The sequence below is a fragment of the Nasonia vitripennis genome (genome assembly GCF_009193385.2).
Source record: "Nasonia vitripennis strain AsymCx chromosome 1 unlocalized genomic scaffold, Nvit_psr_1.1 chr1_random0005, whole genome shotgun sequence".
NCBI lineage: Eukaryota > Metazoa > Arthropoda > Insecta > Hymenoptera > Pteromalidae > Nasonia > Nasonia vitripennis.
This window is the reverse complement of record NW_022279591.1, coordinates 1167779-1193402: the sequence shown is the minus strand read 5'-3', so window position 1 is coordinate 1193402 and position 25624 is coordinate 1167779. Positions and strand designations below refer to the sequence as shown.

The 25624-nt window shown below is 34.8% G+C and overlaps 1 protein-coding gene across 16 annotated transcripts in view; it reads right to left on the bottom strand.

The window, feature by feature from the left end:
* Positions 1-10590: 10590 nt before the first annotated feature.
* LOC100119231 (RNA polymerase II subunit A C-terminal domain phosphatase SSU72) overlaps positions 10591-25624 on the bottom strand; it is a 98905-nt gene continuing 83871 nt past the window's right edge. For 11 of the 16 annotated variants that reach the window (XM_031921453.2, XM_032601337.1, XM_031921470.2 and 8 more), the window contains 3 exons: positions 11349-11492; positions 11025-11283; positions 10591-10950 (listed from right to left, as the gene is read on the bottom strand). In XM_031921453.2, the coding sequence (XP_031777313.1) occupies positions 10849-10950; positions 11025-11283; positions 11349-11492 (505 nt within the window). In that variant the 3' untranslated portion in view covers positions 10591-10848. The remainder of the gene's footprint in view (positions 10951-11024; positions 11284-11348; positions 11493-25624) is intronic. The other 5 variants (XM_031921443.2, XM_032601328.1, XM_032601329.1 and 2 more) reach the window with 3 other exon arrangements.

Here is a 25624-nt window from a genome sequence, read left to right as displayed (position 1 = left end):
CAGATCATTATAAACTCCTATGGCTTTAATATAACTATTCTTATTACTTATGGTCTTAAGTCTCCTAGGTATCTGAATGCTTTTATTCCTAGTTTTGCTTTCTGAATTTAAAAATTTAACTTTTAATGTGTTGTAGTGGTATATTAGTGATTGATATGCAAATAGTTGCCCAATACTCAATGGATTATCCTGAGCAAAATTATATTTGTTTATGATTTTCAAAATTCTGTTTTGTAGCCTTTGTAATAGATTGGTAGCAGTAGAGTAAGCACCACCCCAAGCTATTATACCATAATTTATAACACTATGAAAAAATGCATAATATATCATTTTTAAAGTTTTAATTTGCATAAATCTATTAATCTTTCTAAAAATAAATACCATATATTTCAACTTATTTATTAAATACTGTATATGATTTATCCATTTCATATTATAATCAAGAATAATTCCTAAGTTCTTGGTATTTTCAACTCTTTTGATGTCTTTGCCATCAATTTGTATTAAAAAATCTTTAGGTACGCTATCAGAGTACTTCCCGATCGTCATACAAACTGTTTTGTCAATGTTTAGTGATAGCTTATTTAGTGCAAGCCAGTTAGATACTTTATACAGGTAGTTAGTAATTTTTTCCTCTACTCCTGTCCAAGAACTATCCGTCGAAATAATTGCTGTATCATCCGCATATGATATTATTGAATTTGCAGGCATATTTTGCAAGAGATCATTAACATATATAATAAAAAACAGTGGAACTAAGATAAGATAGTTATGGTACACCAAACCTTATGGTACACCCGTAGTAATTGTTTTGAAATCGCTTATATAGTCATTAATTTTTACTCTTTGATTTCTAACTTCCAAATAACTTGTTATAAGTTTGTGTGCCGTGCCTCTGATTCCATAATTGTAAAGTTTATCAAGTAGTATCTTATGATCTACCGTATCAAAAGCTTTCGCAAGATCGAGAAAAGTGATTGCAATCGGGGTACTATTGTCTAATTTCTCATAAATAATCTTGGTTATTTCTGCCAGAGCATCTTTCGCACCTCTATTTTTAACAAAACCATATTGATTAGTGGATAAAATATTAAATGTACTAATAAAACTCAATATTCTATTATAAATGATTTTTTCGAAGATCTTTGCTACATTGGATATTAAAGAGATTGCTCTATAATTAGTTATATTCCTCTTGTTTCCTGTTTTATGTATCGGTATTATATCAGCATTTTTTAACGCAGTCGGCCATATAGATTTTTCTATGCATATATTTATAATATGTACCAGTGGGTCTACTATGTACTGTGTTAGAGTTTTTAGTAATTTAGAGTTTATGTTGTCTACTCCTCCATTCTTTAATTTCATATTTTGAATTATGCCAGTAATTTCAAAGTAATTAGTAGGCGTAATAAAAATAGAATTATTATTTATCTTTGGTAATTTGACGTTTACATTCATTGGTTGCACTATTTGATCACTCAATGTTTTGCCGATGCTACTAAAGTAAGAGTTGAAATGGTTAGCAATATCTGTATGATTATTTATTATATTTTTCCTATCATCATAAATCTGGTTTATATTTCTATCTTTTTTTCGCATTTTTACCTAGTTTTTGTTTGATTGCTCTCCACAGGTTTCTGGGATTATCACTATTTTTTACAATCTGATCTCTATCATATATTATTTTTGCTTCTTTAATTACCCTATTTAAAATTTTAATATAATTCCGATATTCTATCTTTAGATTCACATTATTTGGTTCAGTTTTCCATAATTTGTATAGTATTTATTTTCTTTCGCAAGAATTTAGTATTGCCTTAGTGATCCATTTACTTCTGGGTACTTTGTTATTGTGTTTATTGTTTAATTTCTTTATGAAAGTAGCCCGTTGTACACAATTATTTATTTTTTCTAACAATGTATTCACAGCTACATTAGGATCATGCATTGAGAATACTGTACTCTTTTCTCTACTGGCTATGCAACTTAATTTATCATAATTTATTTGGGTTATTGATTCTTCTATATTTTTTTTTAATTTAATTTACTTAATGCTGTAAATAATGGGTAATGATGTTACTGTACTTAATAATTTAAAATGTAAAGTGTGTATTGTCTTAGCTTTAGTAAATATATTATCAATGCATGTTCCAGTGTTATTATTCCTATCGGACGGTCTAGTAATACCTTGAAATCCCGGTAGATAACCATTGTCCAAAAAATTGTTCAGAAATTCCTGACTAATATTATCTAGATTTAGTAGGTCAATGTTAAAATCACCTATAATTAAGTGATTATTAGCATATTTCTTGTTATATAGTAATTGTTTTATATTGGTAATAAATTCAATTTTTGGAATGTCATGTGATCTGTATAGTGCTGATATCTCTATATTGCCATTATCAGTTTCAATGATTGAATTAATTATTTTAAGTTTACCTATTTCAATAATTGCAGTACTTTCAATAATAGAATTCTCAATATACATCACTACACCATCCGATTTGTTTATTTTGCTATTATTGTAATATAATTTGTATCCGTTCAGATTAAAATAGTTGCAATAATCTATGATCCAAGTTTCGACGCAAACTATAATACTAGGCTTAGTATTTAAGCTCTCAATAAGTGCTTGCAGTTGTAAAAAATTACCATTAAGGCTACGAATATTTAAGTATAAAATATATTCTTTTTTATATTTCACGTAATTATTGAGAGTGATAACACTATGAAAAGTATTTTCTGTTTGAATTATATCTTTTTGTACACTGTCAATTAACTCGATGTTCTGCTCCATGATCGTATTACCGTTTTTTAGCTGCGTCGGTTTTCCTTGGAATTGAAAGAATACTGCTGCGTGGTGATAGTGACGTAATGGATTGTGATTGCTGTCTTGCATTTGTTGATTCAGCTCCGGTGTTTTTGTAGATATCTATCTTACCGATGTATCTCTGGATAACTGGAGTCAATTGATAGTCAGTAATTGCTATATACTTATTAATTCTGTTTATTAGAACTTGGCAGTGTTGACTATCGTTTGTAACATGCTTAGTATCGTACTGTGTTTTGTACGTATTGTTACTGTATAGGCAATTTACGCAGCACATTTCATTTATCCCGTTACAGTATACACTATTATGAGATCCAGCACATTTCAAACACACCTTTTCATTAAAGCATTTATTTCCATTACGTCCAAACCTACCACAATTGAAATAAGGTTGTAGGTTTAAGTCATCATAAACTCTGCAATTCTGGTATCCTACAAAAATCCTGTTTTTGCTTTCTCTAATGTGTTTGTATATTTCAGCAGTAACTTCTAAAATGACACTTTGTAATTTTGTTTTTTTATTTACGTACGTGTGCACAACTGTACATTTACTTTAAAATTTCTTAAAGTTTCTAGTATTTATATCCTCTTCTATAGTTTTTATGTCCATTTGTTCATAGTTATCAAATCCGACTACTTTTAGCCTGGGTTTTTTAACCTCTTCCTTTTCAATAGTACATGTATTGGATAATTTCTTTGTTAGCGATTTTTCGGTATCAATAGCACTTCATTCATGCAGCTAATAATAACTTCACTATCATTCTTGAATATCACTTTCTTTGTTTGAATTGATTTTTTTTTGTTCAAATAATGAGTGACGTTTCTCTACAGGTCATTACCATCATCTCTATTTTTCTTTTTTATAATGATTTTGGAAATTCGTTTTTGTTTAGGAATTTCATCAGTAAGAACTTGGGAAAAAGACTTGTTCTTAACTTGTTTAACATGATTCAGATGTTCTTTGAGTAATGAGTTTTTATCTTGTAGTTCAATGTTTAATAATTTTAGTAACTTGTTTTCTTTCTTTAGATTATGTATATCTTTTGCTTCATCCTCATCCTGCTGACTGGCACTGGAGGTATTATATTCTTCTAATTCATTTAATACCATTTCTCTTATTTCGTTTATCATACTTAATCTTAACTGTGCAATTACTTTTCTTGTATCTTCATTTAGTGTTGACTCATCGTAGTTTGAGGTTATGGCATTGTGTTCAGGGCAAATTACCATATTTTCTCCAATGAATTTTGTGTTATTCAATCTTTCACAACAACTCTTATCATAAACACCACCACAAATAAAACACATCACAATTGAAACTTTTTTATTTTTATGACACTTGTAAAAATTTATATCAGCCTTGTCAGGCGGCTTACTTTCGGGTGGCGCCATCGCCATTCTTGACTGGCGTGTTGACTTGACTTGTTTATTACCGAAATATTAAAAAAAATAACGCACCAACAGCATACTCCACTAAATTTACAGTATGTTCATGGCAGTAACCCTTGGGTGGCGTGGAAATCTCTCAGTACTTTCTAAATTGCATATTTAGTAAATTAATAGATAATAATAATTAATCACAGCATATTATATCCAAATGGGGCATTGGCGAGAGAAGCGAAAAAGGGTAAAATATATATCATGGGCCGCTAAAATAAGGGAAAGTTATAATAAAGGCAAATCAAAATGAGAGGGAGGCCCAATGAAGGGGTGTCAAAATGAGGGGGAGCCAAAAACAGTAAAATTACGTAAAAATCATTCATTAATATCCAAATAACGAAACTTGGGTTAAAAATAACGTGAAAAAGCGTAATTTTAACCCAATAACCCACATTGAGAGGGAGCTAATTTCTGAAACGGCGGTGGTGGCGAAGATTTTTTATTAATATAGAAAGATTATGAATATATTTTGAAATATTTTATGGATATATATCTGAAAGAATTCAAGAATTAAAAAACCTTGATGTGACAGGGATTTGAGCCGGCGATCTTCTGCGTGACAGTCTGGCATTCTACTCGTTATGCTATGGATGAATTGATAAATCACTTTAAAAAATGTTACACATATGCCACTACAATAATTTTGCAATTGTATACTTACTACGTACTTTTGTAAATTATTTTTACTAGTATGTAAATTCAAAATACTATTTTTGGTATTATAAATATAAAATAGGGTGTCGGTAACACAGATTTCTGTAATGTGTTAATTTTTTGCAAATTAATTGCGCCTTTTTAGCGTAATCTTTTGTTATTTTAACTTGAATGCGCAACATACTTCTTAAAAGAGTTAATGTATTTTAAAAGAAAATTTAGGTTATCGGTTTAAGATTTTAAGGAATATTTAAAAAAAGTTGCAATATGCGAGGCTAAGTAATTAACATTTTTATTTACTTAAAAAGATTATAAAATATTTCCTAATATTTTATCGATATATTTCATTCTAACTTAATCAAAATGTATATCTACAAAATATTTCTAATATATTTTAAGATTAATTATAAGGAAATGTATTGAAAACCTTGTAATATTATTATATTTGTACGGAACATTATGAAATATAATGAGAGAATATAATAATAGTAATAATAATAATAATAATTATTATTATAATAATAATTCTTTATTGTATCACTTGGTGTGTTTACAATTTTAGTGCTTTCTTTATTTACATTTTTCTGTTCTTTCTCTCTACCCTATTGTGTTGTGTCATGCCATGTTCCTCTGTAGGTTATGTTTCTGTTTGACTGCGTGTGTGATCACTCCTGCTACTCCTGTTTTCGTGTCTGGGTGTGTGTGTATGTGATTTTACGTGTGTGCGCGTCTGTCTGAGTATGTGTTGTGTGTGTGTATGTGTGTATGTGAGTGCTCTACTGCTATTTCCCTATGTGTATGTGCTATTTACTTACTCTTCTTTCTTCTTTTTTCTCTCCACCCTCGTTTCTTACTCTTCGTCCTCTTCCTCTGATTCTCCCGACCTCCAGATCTTGTATCATCCCTCATCACCTCTTTCTATCCTTTTTCTTTTTTATCCTCTTCCCCATTTCGTCCTCCTTCTTTCTTTCTACTAGTACTCCCCACTCTCTTTTTGCTTGATGTACTCTTTCCTCTGATCCCAACTTGATCGCTTTGCCCAGCTTACTTACCTCTGCTTTCTTAAGTCTGCATTCTTCATCCCACCAGGTGTTTCTCTTCCTTTTCCTGCCGCCTACCTTTCTCTTTCTGACTGCATTTTCCAGTTTTCTTTTCAATTCCGTGCATTCTGTTTCCTTTTCGCCCTTGCTTAATTCTTCTCCGAATTGGCCTATAGCCTTTTCATTCCATATTGCTCGTTCCTTAATTCTCTCTTCCTCTTCTTCCTTTCCCCAGGTTGATTAACCCGTCTCTATTTCTATTGCGTTGTGGTCCGATTCCAGCCTGTAAACGATATTTATTTTACTCACCCCTCTTTTTCCTTCCTCATTTGTAATCACATAATCTATCACTGAGCATCCTGCTCCTCCTATGTACGTGTATTCTCCCGTTTCGTCCCCTTCGGTATGTTCATTCAATATACTGGTTCCTATCTCTCTTGTTTTTTCAAGTAGTTTTCCACTTCTCTGTTCTTCTTTTCATCTTTCGATTCCCTGTTCTCTTCGTTACCTTCTTCGTCAATTCCGCCTCCTTCATATCCCGTTCTTGCGTTCATATATCCACACTATATCAGTTTCTCGCCCCTGGCGTTCTCCGTCATCCCCTCTATCTCCTTAAAGTTTTCTTGTTTTTCCTATCTATCCACCATGTATCTCCTTTCCCTAGTATTTTTGCCCCTATCAATTCGTTTGTCTTTTCTTCTATCCACTCTATTCTCTCTGTTATTATTCCCTATTTTACTGCCGTCACTATTCCTCCTTTCACTCTACCTCTTTCTCCCCCTTTTCTCGCATTTCTGACTTTGAATTCGTAACCTCCTAATTTCTTTTCCCAGCATTTTCCTTCTTTGTCTTCCAGCGACGTTTCGTGCAGACATATTATTATGTTAAACCCTCTTAGATATCCCCAGGTCCTCTCATCTACACCTCTCATCCCCGCTATATTCCAATTAATTATCCTTATGTTCCCTTTCTCCTCGCTTTTCTTCCTCTCCAGTCCTTTTCTTTCTCCGAAAAAACTCCTGTTCTCTTTCCTTCCATAAATATTCTACCCCATTTATCCACAGTTTGTTATAGCCTATTTTGATCTCTTTTCTTTCCTTTACCGCATACTCTCTCAGTTTTTCCTTATTTCTTCTCTCTTTCCAAGTTAGATCGTGGTCTATGAAGATATCTGACCCTTGTAGCCTAGCCTTCTCTCTCATAAAGACGCCTTTTTCTTTCCAGTTTCAACATTCCGCTCCTATGCTTCGGATTCTCCCGTTCTATGACCACGTCCTCTTCAACGTAACCTCTACTTCAAGTTTTTTCTTTATCCAGTTTTCTACCGTCTTCCTATCCCATTTTTCTTCTTTCTACCCTGCTATTATAATATTGTTCTTTTTCCTATTTCTCCTTCCTCGATCCTCCATTGCATTTCTTCTATCTGTTTTCTGCCCCTATCCATTTTAATTCCCTTTCCCTTATCCTCTCTCTTCCCCGCCTGTCTCTCCCTGTTTCTGCCCTTGTCTCTCCCTTCCTTATTTTCCAAACTTTCTATCTTCCCTAATATCCCCTCGTTTTCCTCTTTCCTCTCTTTTCTTTCGCGTTCGAATCTCGCCTCCCACTCTTTCTTCTCCCTCTCTCTTGCTTCCTCCTCCCGTTCCCTCGCCTCCTTGCATTCTATTCTAATTCTTTTCCATTTTCCCCTTCTTCCTTCAGTCTTCCTTCTATCGCACGCCTTGCTCGGGTGACAAAATAGCCGTGCGAGGATCGCTTACTCTGTACACATGTATCAAACTTTTTTTGTTGACAAGAGGTGCGCTAAAAAATTATATTTTGATATAATCAAATCAAAAGAGTTAATGCTTGTTGTTTATAACTAATAATATAATATTAAACTCTTTTAGAAGCCAACACAAAGAAAAAGTAAATGCTAAAAATTAATCAAAAAATAATATAGATAATAAAATAATAAGTTTAGCTGATAAAACAACTAATAATTGTAATCGTCATTTTGAAAGAATCATACTGATGGATGTGGATAACAATGACATCGTATATTTATCAAATCAAAATAGCAAAAAGACTTCATTAAAACGAAAATTTGATTAAAACAGTATAATATTTGATAATACCTTATTGATAATAGATCAATAGATGGGATATTATAAAATACACAGATAATAGATCAATAAATAATTGATTTGTTTCTTCATATTGCCCATACTTATTATTCAAATTCAACTGTCACATTAACATTGAAGTGTATTCAACGGTATACTGTGTTAAATATTTATTTAAATGTAGATTTTTTAAAATTAATTATATTGATGTAATTTTTAGTATTAGATACATTTAGAATTGTGCACAATTTTACATAATTAAACATTAAAATATGTATATATGTATGTGTTTGTATGTATGTATATATATATATGTATGTATTTATTTATTTATGTATAAGATAGGCTTCAAAATTATTTACAGTTCATCAATCATACTTACCAATCTTCGTAAAATTTGTATTAACCATTTGTTAATTTATTTCCAATTCACCCCTTAAGAGTACTTCAGCAAATATGCATCATTCTGGTTATTTCCTGTTCAAAAATCGGTATATTTCTGGTTCATTGCCAGTTATTTTCGGTCACTTCCGGGCCATTTTGAATTTATTCCCATTACTTTCGGTCAACTTCCGGTCGACTTCCGGTCTATTTCCGGTAAACTTCTTGTTCACCCGAACCCCTAAGGAGGGGTAGTTTTGGGGATGAAGTGAACTTATAGCCGGAGACTACCAGACACATTTTAATATAATAGTTTTATGAATGATTTCTGACATCATTTTTCACGTGAAAAATCACACTATGTAGTTACGTAATGAATTACGTAAGAATTCAAGCAGTCTATCACGTAATTGTCTGTACGAAAAATCACGTGATTGTTCTCGTCAAGGTTGGTAAATAAAATTAAATCCCTTTGGTATTATATTTAATACATCACATCGCATGAATTTAAATAAGTATTATGTTTTAATGTTATAATGCAATTACTATCGATTTTAAAATAAAATTGTATTGAAATATTGATATATTATTTTATTATTGTTTTTGTTTCATATTTCTTTTATCATATATATATATATATATATATATATATATATATATATATATATATATAATATATATATATATATATATATAATATATATATATATATATATATATATATATATATTTAAAACTTGAATCAATGTTTAAATAGAACGAGCGAGCGTTAGCGAGCGAGTTTTTAGCTAGTTAGGATTTAAGAGAAGCAACGTAGATCTCTGTCTATATAAAAAAGGAAAGAGAATGATGAAATTTATATTTTAATGTATGTAGATTGACTTTTAAGATGTAGGACAAATCAAAGAGTATCTTGGAATTAATATAAATTACAATTATCTAGAAAATAAACTCACTTTAAGCCAAACGAAGTATATAGAGTCATTAGCCGATAAATATAAAATACAAGAAAGTAGATTGTATAGTACTCCTATGGAGACACATTTAAAGCTTGAAAAGGCTGAAAGCTGTGAAATAAACATTAAATATAAAAATTTGATAGGTGCTTTGTTATACATAAGTTGAAGTATACGACAGGATATAAGTTATAGCGTAAATTACCTTAGTTAGATATTTTTAGACTTACATATTTTTACTAAAGCACTATGTAAAGAAAAGTTTGTAAAATTTAGAGAATTGCTAAATGATAATATATACAGACCATAATATACAGACAAATGTAAAGAGGCGTGTTGAGAATGTATAAACTGCGTAGCGTGCTTGCGGCTCTCTCTTGGTTCCGAGCCGTCGCATCGTACATATGGTGTACACGACCTGTATATATCATTATTATTCTAATCAACAAATCCACATTCTACTAACAATTAATTTGAATACCATCATTTCTTGGTTTGTATATTGGATATCCTGTTACTTGAAAACTTGTCTTACTATTATAATTTTTTTGGAAAAATTTTTGTACATTCTTCTGTATTTTTATTTATACAAGGAGAATTTTTATTTATTACTCCGCAAGGCCAATGAATCATAAACTGTTTTACAGTGCTATACAAGCGCGGATAAAAATCACCTGTATAATTAAATATTCTAAAAATATAAAATCAGTTGATAGTTTTTTTGGATTTATTAGTTTTATAAATAAATCCAAGAAAATCAACTGATATATCACCGAGCGAGTGTTAGCGAGTGGTGTTTTTTGCTAGTACATACATTAATGAAAATAAAATAACAAAGTATGAATGGCCCTTAACTTAATGAATTATTGTCTACGAGAATGAGCACCAAGTGTACATAGAATCTACCGAAAAACAAATCGTGCTTCTTTGTAAATGATGTCTAAGTGTCAAAAAAGTCGATATAAAAAAGTGCTGTGTCACGATTTCGATAACCGGAGAATTTCAAAACCGACTTGTCTACCTTTAATTCAATTTTTTTATAAATGTAGAAGCAACTTTTTAAAATTTCTTTCATAACAATGTAAAGGAGTATGTAGTCAACAAAAGGGACCCAAAATAGTTCAACAAAATTGTAGGAAGATATACATTATTAGAAGGCAAAGTTGAAAAACACATTAGAAATATCGAATTAATATTATGTAGATTTATTTATTCATACAATACTCTCTTCCTCTGGTTTTTTAGAATAATATCTATGTATAAACAGCAGTATTTTTTTATATAGAAGTAGTTTGTGTTTATTTTTGTTTTCATTAAACATACAATGCTTCAATAGTTTTTAATAAAAGATATTTACAAGAACCACCTAATACATTTGTTGTGACATTTTTTAATAAATTATACATATGCACTGTATCAACTAGAATACAATATATTTATATTTAATAAAAAAGAACAGTGTGCAAAATCGTTTTATCGAATTTAGATTCGAATTCATGTAGTAGCTCATCAATATCATTATCAAGATCGTCACTATTCGCAAGCTGCAATAAAATCATATTGTTAGAATCTATCGTTAAGATATAAGCAATAAAAGAACAATTAATTTTTTTCATACCACTGATACTAATTCGCAGATAAGAAACGATCCTACAGTTGCTTCTTCGTGATTATCTTGAATATCTATGTTTATAAGATGGACTGGTTGATTGTCTTCTTGAGTTCTAGATTCCATGCACTCTATTACTTGATCATACACACGTTCTTCACATGTTATTAAAATATCAAATCTATCTTTTGACAACTGAAATCTTTCAGGTTTAACTTTTATTCGTCGATTCCGATCTAGCATATGTAAAAGACCATTTTGTGTATAACTGTAAATATATGCATAAAGGAAAATATATAAAAATTGTAAGTAATTCTTAATCAAATAGGATACTATTGCTTGTCTTTGATGAGTAAATCATTATAGATTTCTTCATAAGTTGTTCCGAAATCATATATGTTAGGTCGGTCCGGAGCATTGCCAGGTAGCTTTACTTTATCTCCAGTACCAAAGGATTTTACATTAAATCCTTTTTTACTTAATGGTTAAGAAAAGAAAAAAAAACGTTAGTTATTAATCAACATAAAATTAAACAACTAATATCTTATATTTTAATGTAACAAAATCCCGTATTAAGTTAGTACTTTTCAACCACTATACAGAGTGTAAAGAATTTATCTAAGTAAAAGTCGCTCGATAAGTCATTTGGCTTATTTTTATATTTATAAAGCATTGAATAATCGTATATAACTGCCCTTAAGGTAGTATTCTACTAAATGTTATGGTCATTTTATTTAATTGTAATATTTTCCCAAATGTCACTCTCATTCGATATGAAAAAAGGGTAAGTTACCTAAACTTTGAGTAATTTTCATAATTTTTTTGATGAAATATTGCAAAAAACATTATACAATGAGTTTACTTGCAAAAGTCTTTTGCGCGCAAGGTTTTGACCGAAGCCAAAAAATTAATGGTAAATGTTTTTATTAATTTAAAATGAACAAACTTGAATAATTTGACTTTTGAAATAGTATATTGTGTACTCTGGTAGCAGCGTTCTCGAGAAAGTACTTGAAAGCTACCGAGATTTTTTCAATCTACATAGTTTCCAGGTTAGAATCTAGATGAAAACCCCGATAAATTAGACATGAAATCTAGAGGAAATATAGGTAGAATTTTTTTCCCACTATGATTTGTTCATATAACCTTACTTTTTGTGCCAATGATCCTGCTCTACATTGAGATTGTTTGAAAATGTTTATAAATTGATGAATATATACCGTATAAATTTATCTAGAATATTTTTTAAAGGGGAAATATTGATTTTTAAAGTGCGCATTAAGAGTAAAAACCTAACCCTACACATGCATACTCTCATACATGACAGTATGTACAAGCATGCTGTACTGGCTAACTTTGTGATGTTTAAGTGCAATTACTGTGTAGAAAGTGTCATCGATGTGCTCAAAGTCACCAATGATGAGGTTTGCATAGGTATTTCAATCTCATCAGTATGCGAGCGCAGTCACTGTCAACCACCAAAACTCGTATAATCATGCTAAATTCATGATATTGAAGTTAGATGTCAAGTATTTTGCATTAAGACTTGTTAAATTATTTAGAAACAGCCTGCCATCTCAGTTTTCACTTAACAGTCTTGGTTCAGCTTTACACCCTGAACCCTATGGCTTTAGCGGCAAAAAATACAGGTAGGTCTATACATGAAAGTTGAATTCATATCAGCTAGAATGAATTCATCTTAATATATTGTTACAACAGGCCAACACAAATTAAGTTGCAAAATTTCAGCTCTCTCGATATGATGGTTTTTAAATGAGAGCTAAATCAAATTTTTATTGGTTTCTATTACTTGTTTCACAATTCCATTTTGACTCTCATTTAAAAACATTCTAGATGAATTTATACGGTATTTATTCAACATTGACTGTGAGAACTGTAGTTCTGGTCTGCTATGCTATTCTGCTGTATAACATAGCAGACAGCCTCTACAATACGCGTCATATACTTCTAGTATGCCTATGCTGAGAGAACTTCTGCCACTCGTGTTTCAGCGTAGAAATTACGCATATTTATTGACAGATTCTGGGTTTCGTTTTTACCGAGTCGCTAGGGAACGGGCCAGAACTTATCGGCCATTTGCTACCAGGGGTACCAAGGGCGTAAAGTGGGCTTTTTTAGGCTGAGTGTGGAGTTTGCAGTATAAGTCAAGGCGAGTTAGCTCGAACCGAAGGCGAGGGCGTTTACGATCCGCAGACAAGTACTGCAACCACACGAGGCCAAAAAGCCCGCTTAGCCCTTGGTGCACACCATATTTTTTGTAACGCATGTACTGATTTCTTTGTTTTTTGTGCCTATAAACAGAGCTAAAATGGCTTTTTTTGATACAGCACCCCAAAGTATTCAGTTCTATATACGATTCATGTCTGTTACAATGCCGCTACCCTAAGCGGGTCTTGGGCGTTGTCGTCCAGATCGGACGGGTGGGTGCCTATCACCACTACACAGCGCGTCCTTAGGTTGCGGATAGAGGAACAGCCCCTGAGAAAGAGGTTAGCTGCGAATAAATTGAATAAGCAGCCGCGGAAAGCCGATAGGAACAGGCGTGGGTGTGATGAGCCCACACTGTCGAACGCATTCATCTAGAAACACTACGCAAGCACCACGACAACAAAACCACTTCACATTATCTCTTATCTCTCAATCTATCTCTTTCATCACACATTACAAAAATGGGCCAAAATCCTGCTGCCGAGGAGGATGCGGGAGCGATGACAACTGCCCCGAAAGGGGATGTGTAGAAAGATTAGTCACCTGGTCTTACTCGGTAACGATGCCAGCGAAGGCGCGCTGCCTTGCAGGGGGGCGTTAGGATGTGAGAATGAAACCGTAGTGTGTCTGACGACGAATTGACACTGTCCTCGTCAAAGTCGGAAAGCTCTCATATTTAGTTCTAGAGAGGTATGGGGGTTATCACCTCTAGAACGGTGGACTCACCTGCGATCGGAACAGGATCCGAAGCGCGCGGGTTTAACATAACATCATGGCTCAAAAAAATCAAATCCGAACCAAAAGGGACTTAAGGGTCGGAACTTGGAATGTTCGCAGTCTATACAGAGCAGGTGCGTTTAAAGAACTCGTAAAGGAAGCTGATAGGTACAATCTAGATTTTGTAGCAATACAGGAATCGCGGTGGCCAGATGGCGGAGTACTAGCATCGGGTAACTTCACGTACCTGTATGGGGCCGGGAGTGGGGGATCTCTAGGCACCGGATTTCTCGTAAGCAAAAGCATCATACATTCGGTTTTAAGTTTCAAATCCGTCAATGATAGGCTCTCGTACATCATTATCGAAGGTGAATGGTATAGATATGTATTTATTAATGTACACTGTCCTACGGAGGACAAAGAAGAATAAGCTAAGGATCTCTATTACGAAACTTTAGAGCAGGTAATCGACCAGTTCGCGTCTTACACAAGAATAGTATTAGGCGATTTCAATGCTAAAATAGGTAGGGAGGAAATGTTTAGCCCTACTATAGGTAAGGAAAGCCTGCACGAAGCCAGCAATGATAACGGTATTAGGGTCATAAATTTCGCGGCGGCAAAAGATCTTATAATCAAAACTACGTGTTTTAAGCACAAGAACATACACAAGGCAACGTGGACATCGCCGGACGGGGCCACACAGAACCAAATTGATCATTTCCTCATTGAAAAAAGACGTCATACTGATGTTCTTGACGTAAGGGCTTGCAGAGGGGCAGATAGCGACTCGGACCACTTCCTAGTAGTAGCCAAATTAAGAGCTAGACTAGTAGCGAATCAAAATAGTAAGCGAGCAAACAAGGTAGAAAGCTTCGATATTGAGAAACTACGAGATAGAACAGAGCGAATTAGGTACCAGATAGAAATTAATAACAGGTTTCAGGCACTTGAAGAAGCAAACACATCGCCGGAGGGGAATGACGAACCGAATAGCTTATGGGGGGACATCGAAAAAACGGTAAAAGAGGCCGCGAACAAAGTACTGGGTAAAAAGAAAAAGCCAAAGAGCAAACCATGGTTTGACGAAGAGTGCGAACTCTGGTTTGAAAGGCGCAAAAAGGCTAAATTAGATAGCTTACAAAATAGAAGCGATAGGACCGTAGAAGAGTATTCTAACGTAAGGAAACGGACGAGCGCGATCTACAGAAATAAGAAGCGGGAGTATCAAAAGAATCTTATTAGGAGAATAGAAACTAACAGTAAGGAAAATAACCCCCGCGAAATGTACAGAGGGATTAACGCCATCAGAAAGGGTTTTAGGAGTAGAGCGCAATTGATGAAGGACGAAAACGGGGACCTCGTAACAAATGACAACGAATTACTGTCGCTGTGGAAAAATTATTTCGATAAATTATTAAACGTGCACGAAAATAGCGAAGAATTAGGGGACGAAATTCACACTGCTGAACCCCACGTGGAGGAACCGAGCTACCAAGAAGTAGAGGCCGCGATTAAAAAACTAAAAAACAACAAAGCCGCGGGAAATGACTCTATACCAGCTGAGTTACTCAAATATGGGGGCGTCGAGCTCACTTTCAAAATCTATAAACTAGTATGTGCCATCTGGAAAAATGAAACAATACCCGAAAATTGGAAGGAATCTATCATTATACCGATTTTTAAAAAGGGGGATAAGACAGACTGCAATAACTATAGGGGTATTTCACTTTTAGCAACGTGCTACAAAGTTCTGTCAAACGTAATACAAGATAGACTCACTCCATTCGCGGAAGATATAGTAGGAGATTATCAGTGCGGATTTCGGCGCAACAGATCGACGAGCGATCAAATGTTTACCATAAGACAGTTGTTAGAGAAAAAGTGGGAATTTTGCGAAACCATACACCAACTATTTATAGATTTTAAAAAAGCGTACGACTCTATTAAGCGAAGCAAAATGTATCAAATTCTAGTACTTCTCGGTGTACCGAAAAAACTCGTGAGATTAATTCAAATATGTCTGAACGGAAGCACGGGAAAGGTCCGAGTAGGCGGTAATGTATCAGAACCCTTCATGATACGCGATGGTTTAAAACAAGGGGATGGACTCTCTACGGTGCTGTTCAACTTAACGTTAGAGTATGCCGTTAGAAAAATGCAGGTTAGCCAGATGGGCGCAACGCTTAATGGAACAACGCAGATACTAGGCTACGCAGATGATTTGGATATACTGGAGGATTGTAGGGAAACGGTAGCAAGAAACGCGGAAATCCTCATAAAAGCGGTGGAGTATACAGGGCTAGAAGTGAGTGAATCAAAAACAAAGTACATGATTGTGGATAAGCTAGGCATCTGCAGAGGGGAGGAAGATCTCAGAGTTGGGAATTTTACTTTTGAAAAGGTTAGCCAATTCAGGTATCTGGGTACTACCATAAATGATAGAAACGAGATTAATGTCGAAATAAATAAGAGACTCCATTCGGGTAATGCTTGCTTCTACGCCGTGAGTAATTTACTTAAGTCGAGGCTGTTGTCTAAAAACGTTAAAATAAGAATATACAGGACAATAATACTGCCGGTGGTTCTGTACGGGTGCGAAACGTGGGCTCTCACTAAGCAAGCGGACAACCGTTTTAGGGTATTTGAAAATAAAGTCTTGCGAAAAATATACGGGCCGAAGAAAGATGAGGAAACCGGGGAATGGAGGAGACTACACAATGATGAGTTACACAATCTGTACGCGTCACCAAATATTAACAGAATAATAAAATCGCGCAGATTGGGATGGGCAGGGCACGTAGCGAGAATGGGAGACGACCGTACGGCAGCGCGTGTCATGAAGGGCAGGCCGATGGTAACGCGACCTCTAGGTAGACCTAGACGTAGATGGGAGGACAACGTAAAAGCGGATCTAGTAGAAATAGGACGAGTGTGTGTCGATCGGAGAGGTGGATCTTGGGTGGGGTTGACAGAAGATAGGGCAGCGTGGAAGGCTTGCGTAGATGAGGCGATGAACTTTCGAGTTCCAAATGCCATGTAAAAAAAAAAAAAAATACGATTCATGTACCTATATTTATATATGTGTCAGTACATGTTTTAATCATTTTTACAATTTTTTTTTTAAATCGGGCTAAAAAGATTCTTTACCCGTTTTTTCTGATAAACCGGGCAAAAAATGTTGCTTTAGAGCCTCTTTTTAAGTCTAAAAAACGCGGAAATCGTGCATGCGTTACAAAAAAGTTATTTTCAATACACGAACGATTTTTGCGTTTTTCATACCTATTAATCAGGACTACAGTGACTTTGTTTTGACCGGCAGGCAAAAAAGTTATTTAACGGGGAAAATAGTACATTATGCAACAAGGGGCAAAAGTAGCAGATTTTCCCCGAAAATGTTTCGTTTTTCCCGCAACTTTTTTATTTTTACGGCAAAATTCTTATTTATCCCGCAAATTTCATTTTCCGGATAGATATGCATTTCAGGCACAAAAAGTGGCTATTGCAGTCAAGCGTGGACTAAAAACTTGTTTGTAACACATGCACGATTTCTATATTTTTTAGACCTAACACACACACACGCATATATGTATATATATATATATATATACAGGGTGAGTCATTTTAATCTTTAATCTCAATTATCTCGTTGGCAAAGCATGCCAGCGAAAAAAGTTTCGGGTAAAAGTTTTAGGATTTTTCCCTGGCTATCTGATGATGACCTTGACAATGTCATTGAGCATGACCTTCAAGGTCATTTGAAGGTCAAGTCGATTTTTTCAAATAGAAACCCCTACTTTTGGCACCAGAAATGGAAAGAGCGGGAAATTTTACGTTCGAACATGTGATTTTGGAAACAAATCATCTTTTGTGCGGAAATTACCTTTGACATCAGCCGAACCCAGGATGCACCATCGAGGAGGTTGTCAAAAGGATTTAGCATCCCATTTTTGTTTTATTTTTTTTTGTATTTTTTTTTTATTTGTTTTTTTTTTGTTTTTTCCCTTTTTGTTATTTTTTTTTGGTATTTTTATGGAATGTTAACTGGAGTTAACCATTGATTAATTGTTCGAAATTACCGCCGTTTTGTTGGATGCAAAGATCAAGTCGAGCTCTGAATTGTCTTATGGTTCTAAGTAGAACATCTCGAGGGATTGCTGCACAAGCTGTACGAATGCGTTCGATCATTTCATCTCGCGTTGTTGGCCGTTGAGCATAAACAATATTCTTAAGATATCTCCATAAGTAAAAATCGAGAGGGGTTAAATCAGGTGAACGAGGGGGCCAGGCAACTGGGCCACCTCGCCCAATCCACCTGCCATTGTAGCGGGTATTTAAATAATCACGAACAATGCGTGCATAATGTGGTGGTGCTCCATCTAATTGGATCCACATTCTTAGCCTTGTGGCTAGGTCTACATTTTCTAGTAATTCAGGTAAAATGTCTCGAAGTAATCTCAAAAAGTTTATCCCATTCACGTTCTCTTCAAAGTAATAAGGACCAATCAAATAGCCATTGATGATTCCACACCAAACCATAACACTCCAGCGGTGTTGATTGTCTATGGGCCTGAACCAATGAGGATTTTCATCTGACCAATAATGGCAATTATGTCTATTCAATTCTCCAGTGTTTCTGAATGTTGATTCATCTGAAAAAAGAACGTGCCTGAAAAAGTCTTGATCTTGTTGAATCATTCGTATTGCCCATCGACAAAAACGTACTCGCAAAATCATATCATTTGGAGTTAACTGTTGTGTTAATGTTATGTGATAAGGATGATATCTTCTCGCTCTCAATAATCGGGATGCTGTTGATTGAGGTATACCTATTTCTCTTTCTATTTGTCGAGTACTAATGTGAGGATCAAGATGAATAATCGCTAGAATGGCAATAACACGAGGATCGTTTTCGTCGTATTCATGATGACGGCGTTGACGAACAAAAGCTCCATTTCGAGCTCTCTGAGTTAAGGTTTCAATAGTAACATTACTTGGGTGTCTCCTATTGGGATAGCGTTCAGCATAAAGTCTGGCAGCTGCTGCATAATTATTTCGACTTTCTCCCAAAATCATGATCATATCAACGATTTCGTTGGGACCATAATCAGCCATGATCAAAATCAAAATAATTTGTTACAGACCAGTAAACAGGGAAACAGATTTTTTTCAATAATAATTATCGATTTACAAGAAGTAAAAAACACGATTAAGCTTTTCTGCACTAATTTGCTATCTACATAACTATTAAGAGTAGTTCACTCTCAAAAATTGACACTAATACAAAATAATGGAATGACTTAACTACATCAAGAATTTTGAAAATTGACACTAATACAAAATAATGGAATGACTTTGAAAATTTTTGAAAACTGAAAAAATTACGAAAATTTTAGAAAATATTGAAAATTTCTGGAAATATTGAAAATTTTTTCATTTTTGAACGCATGTCACTCTCTTTTCATTTATGGGGCTAAAAGTAGGGGTTTCCATTTCAAAAAATCAACTTGACCTTGAAATGCCCTTGAAGATCCTGTTTAACGACAGGGTGAAGATGACCATTCGTCAGCCGGGGAGAAAACTGAAAACTTTTGTGGGTAACATTTTCTCCTTGAATGCATTTTAGTTCAGCTAACCAGTTGTACTGTTATCGGCATGACCAATGACCTTGACCATTGAATTCAAGGTCAACGCAAGGTCATATTCAAACGTAAAATTTCCCGCTCTTTCCATTTCTGGTGCCAAAAGTAGGGGTTTCTATTTGAAAAAATCGACTTGACCTTCAAATGACCTTGAAGGTCACGCTCAATGACATTTTCATGGTCATCATCAGATAGCCAGGGAAAAATCCCAAAACTTTTATCCGAAACTTTTTTCGCTGGCATGCTTTGCCAACGAGATAATTGAGATTAAAGATTAAAATGACTCACCCTGTATATATATATATATATATATATATATATATATATATATATATATATATATATATATATATCGTCAGAGGTCTGGCAAAATAAAATACGAATTAAATCTTGTACAGAAAAATTCCAATAACCCAAAAAGCTTTGGGAAATAATAAATACGAAAATTGGGAAAGTTAAAAAATCAAATGTCATAAATCATATAAAGATTAATGATAAAAAAATTACGGACAAATTCCAAATTGCACAAAGCATGAATCATTTTTTTTTGTGAAATAGGTAGGAATTTGAGTGCAAGTATCGTTAAACCAGTAAATGCTGAACTTAAGCTCCCGGCCATGAATCCTCTTTCGATTTTCATGAAGCCAACAAGTAATGCGGAAATAATGAGCATAATCAACAGACTGAAACTGAAAAATGGGGGAGTTGATAAGATAAACACCAAGACTTTGAAACTACTATGTAACTATATAGCAGATCCTCTGACCCATACTTTCAACAAGTGTATTGAAAATGCGATATGTCCAGATGCCCTAAAAATGGCCGAAGTAGTGCCGGTATATAAATCAGGAGAAAAAAATAAAATAACGAACTATCGACCTATCTCTCTCATATCAAATGTTGCAAAAATTTTTGAACGAATTATATACAATAGAATAAATGATTTTATTGAACAGTGCAATATTATATCAAAGCATCAACAATTTGGTTTTATGAGAGGGGTTGGTACTAAAGATGCGCTGAATTATTTAACTAACGTACTGTTTAACAATGTTGATAAGAGCAAACCTACAATAATAACTTTCCTAGACTTGGCGAAAGCGTTTGATACTGTAGATCACAGTATATCACTTGCGAAATTATATCGTATTGGAATCAGGGGTCAAGCGTTGGATCTCCTATCCAGCTATCTAAGTAATAGACACCAAGTAGTCAAAATAGATGGTACTGAGAGTGATAACTTAGAAGTTAATACTGGTGTCCCTCAAGGAACGATCTTGGGACCGATGCTTTTCATTATATACATTAACAATATATTAAAGGAGGTTCCTTCTGAGTCAATAATTTCGTATGCTGACGATACTGCTATCATATCTTCTGGAAAGGATTGGTTAGAAACCCAAGTTAGCATGAACAAGTTTTTATCTGTGATAGCTGAGTGGCTGGCTGTAAACAAATTGTCTTTAAATGTAGGAAAAACTGTGTGCATGACATTTGGAAGTAGTAGTGGTAGCGTTCCAGCTCAAATAAATATAAAAATTTTTGATAAAAATGTAACTAGAGTAGAAAATATTAAATATCTAGGGATTGTCTTTGACAGCAATCTAAAGTGGGACAGCCATATTCAATACATAATTGATAAAACTAAATACCTAGTATATATTTTTTATAAAATTTCTAAATACATGCACACAGAGACACTCAGAATGATTTATTACGCTTTCTTTCATAGCGTAATAAGCTATGGTATAATAGCTTGGGGCGGAGTCTATAGTAATTGTCGAGTCAAATTACAAAAGCTTCAGAACAAAATCTTAAGAATTGTCAATAAAAATAATTGCATAGTGAATGAAAACCCATTAAATATAGGACAACTTTTCGCACTAGAATCTCTGAAAGTACATTACAATGATCTGAAAGACAACTTTTTAGCATCAGATAGTGTTACGAGAAGCAAAAGTATTATTATACCTAAAACGAAAAAAAGAATTAGTAATAAGAATAGCTTCATGAAAGCAATTAATGTGTTCAATGAGCTGCCAAATAACCTAAAAGCGTTGAATATAGAAAAACACTCGCATAAGAGACTTATTAAAGAGTGGATAAAATATAATTGTTAAGGTCTAGAGTTATAAAATTGTTGTAATGGCGCGTGCGCAACAAATTCTGTTAGAATATTGAAATAAACGTATATAAATAGTTTTAAGTCTTAATTATAAGTATTTTTTGTATTTTCTTTTTGTAACTAGGCCTGCCAACAGATACCGACGTGTACCTCTGCAGGATTACAGATATGAACTTCATATCTTGTACATTTTCTGGAATAATAAATAAATAAATAAATATATATTAAGTAGGAATTGAGAAGCAATTTTATTGTTATACGTAGCATGTACAGCAAAAGACTTGCGTAAGTATAAGTATAAGTATAGTATTTATAAGTTACTTATATTTACTATATTTATACACGGCGAATGCGTGACAAAGCACTCGCGCGTTCGATAATGTATCATATATTCGTACTCGATTACATCGTTCATTTTGTTTTTGCATTCCTCTCCGACATCTGATTTTGTGAACGTACTGAAACTGTAGTCTCATCAAGCCATCGAGTCGAGACAAGTGCACTTCATTACGTAACACAAGAAACAAACAGAAAGTGACTAATTCAGCGCAATGGTCCACAAATTGCAGTGGTAGCGTCGCTTTCCAGCAACATTGACGCAAGCTCAACTGAAAACATTACTACATTTTTCCCGTCCGAGAATGCTCGGCATTAAGCTATTATAATAACAAGCGCGAGCGAGAGCGTTTTGCAGTACATGGGCCATATCGGAAACTTCGCGTATTATGCAGATTCGTGCATTCAACACTCGGCGAGCGACTCGACCTCTTGCATTCTTTAAAGACTTTTGAAAATGCAGCCGAAAATAGCGTATCTGCTGCTGCTGCTTCTGTGGACAATTGCCAGATGCGACGCGGTGCTCTCAATTCTGTTTAACACGAAGATCGAAGCGGTGTAACATGTGCCGATCACCCTGTAGAACGGACTATAAGAGACGCCGATTCCGGTGTCCCACACTACGATCCCATACCTCTTGCGATTTTATTTTATTATACAAAAATTTCACCGTCGCTTCCACCACCGTTTCATAAATTTTGTCTCTCAATTAATGTCCTTCAATTAGTGCCCCTCTATTATTATATTTTTGTTATTGTCCTCGAATACTACTACTAAATTACTCGATTAAGCATGTAGAATGCAATAAGAAATGATAGCGCCTATCGAGAAAATCACTGCTCTGCCTTTACGTATTCTTCAAATTCGATTCGCAATTCTTATGTTGAAAATTTATAACTAAGAAAAATTGTTTATTGAAGTGTAAAAGCTTTCACAAAGCACAACACAAGCTTTTTTTGGCCGCTTTTAAAGAGTTCATTGAACTGATAGCGTGGGTAGTGTTTTTGCGGGGATACGTTGTGGAAGAGTAACAAGTAAGCGTATGTAGAATTCTAATATTATATTAAGTCCTATTTTAATTTTTCCATTGTTACAAAAGGAGGGTGGTACTCGGGTGATGGACAAGAAGAGCAACTAGATGGTAGTTCTGGTTTATTAGCAGAGAGAGAGGAGCTCCTAATCTGGCGGGTGTCGTCGGTGATCTGCCGGCCCGCTGGCCGGTAGCAGTTCGCGTATGCGAACTGCTCCGCGCAAAGGTGCTGCATCGGCAACTTTGGTCCGCACAACACTCCGCGGGTGTACGGTGCTGTGCCACGGGCTTACGCCCGTGAAAAAAAACAGTCTTGAATTTGTCAATTTTCCTAAATGATTAACATTTTGATTGCATATGCTGTGGAGTGAGAATGGTGTTCGCGTTCAAGCGCGCGCAAGTGCGCTTGGACACGTTTGTGTTATTTGTCTGTTGTTTTTGTTAAGCCTTTAGCAACCGCTGTTACTTTACAAGATTGGTGTCATTTTCAATGTATCGTGTATAAGTGTGTTTGTTTGCGAGTGTATGCGAGAGTGAGTATGAATGTAAGTGTATGTGTGAGTGTCCCTAAAAGTGTTGGTTGCGCGAGTCGCATTGGATCTTCTCCATCCTTTTGATTTCTTTTTGTTAGGTTTGTGTGAGGAAATATCGCAGCCGCTGCTGCGTTACATTGATTTAGGAGCTCCTTAAAATACAAAATTATTTGTAATATTACATGGTTTTACATGAAATTATAGATAATATTAATAATACATCATAGTGTGTATATAAAAATGTGTGATCGAAGGATATATATGAATAAATGTAAAATTAGCTTATAATTACAATCCTAAAAGTAGTATGGTTAGTTTATGAATTATTTCAAGTCTATTCTGTTATGAGCTTAGCTTTTCGTTTTCTTTTTGAATAGTTACATAATGTTTGGTAGAGGTTTTGATTTTTCGCGAGTTATTCGCGCGCGGTAGTTTCAGCAGTATTTTCTGTGCGTTGGCGGCGTGCGCGGTTTGTTTCTCTTAATATTTCTATTTCTAATTGTTTTTCCTGCTGCTTAATTATCCGATCGACTGCGTTGCTAGCGCATCGTCGCTTAACGATGCACCAACCTATCCAATAGTGAATCACGAGGTCCAACTGCTTAGATTTCTTAGTTCAAACTCGGTTGCTTTATGTTTTGAGATTTTCCGGGCTTTGCTGGCTACTTCGCAGAGCGCTGTGCCTGCTTCTAGCGTTTCTAGTTTTATCCCGTGCTGATTTCCTGCGCGGTTGGCCGCCTCGGTCTCTATCGCGTCTTCTATAGCCACGGTGCTCTCGCCTTCATTTTCTAATTTTTGTAATATTTTTGTTATATTAAATTTAATAGTTTCAAAAACGGTGGTATTTTCAAATGAAAAATAAGATTGGGTGCCACTAGCCGCGCGTTTGCTGTATGAGCTGTGCAGCTAGAAAGTAATTCCAGAATACCAACGCCGGCCAGTCATGTCTTTAATTGCTCGGCGCCTTGACATTGAATAAAAATGTTTTCCGTGGTTTTTGTTGAGAAATGCCATGCGTTGGCTTTATGTAAGCGGAGCCAAAATGTATCTTTTAGTTCTCTTACTCTAATGTCGCATTCTTCGATTTTATCAATTTTGAGACCTGCTGCCAATTTTATTTCGCATGCCGCGCTGTCTTTTATTTCTCGGATTGGTTCGGGATTAGTTATAATCAATAAATCGTTAAGTTTTCGAAGTTTCGCTATTTTTTTCTGATTGCAACGGCATGTAAGTTCTGTTTGACTCGCTTACAGCGAAGTAATGGTATTCCGGCCATACGTAGGCCGCTATGAATGGTAATTTTAATGAATTTTGGATGACCGGGAGCGGAGATGCTTTAAACAAATGAAATTGTTGTGAACCCAAAAGTGGTATAGATATGATATAAATTAGGAATCCGTCGTCAAACATCACGGTTAATTTGGAAATTTTCATAATCGGTATTGCGGAGAACTTCTCGCTGGGGAGAGGAAATTTTGCGTTTTTTACGGTGTTTTGAACCATTTTGGCTGGGCGAGCAATCGGAGCCGGAGTTATGATTTTCGGGTGAATCAGGCCTTGAACTGCGAGTAAAATCGCGTCAGTTAAAGTTTCAGTGTCTAGTTTAAATTGTATTACGTTATTTCTGACTGCCTGGATGGTGTCATGGGTCCTAATTTCGCTTTGCGTGTCTATTGACCTATTGATTAGTATGACTGTAGATGCTTCAAGTTTTACGGTTTGCGTTCCTAGATCTGATAAGGAATGTTCGATTATCTCCGTCTGATTAGCTAGCAGCGCTGCAACTAGTTTTGTATCTTTGCTAAGGGCGCGTATAGAAGTTTGAACCTCTACTAAATCGGTTTCTGTTAGTGTGCCATACAGTAATCTATGAAGTGATCCGATGAATGGAAGGAGCGCGCGGCGTGTACGTTTACCTTGCTCGTCTACGTTGTGTACTAAGATTAAGTCGAGCACCCGATCTGCTTGACGAGTGACTTCTTTTACTTCGTTTTGCAAGT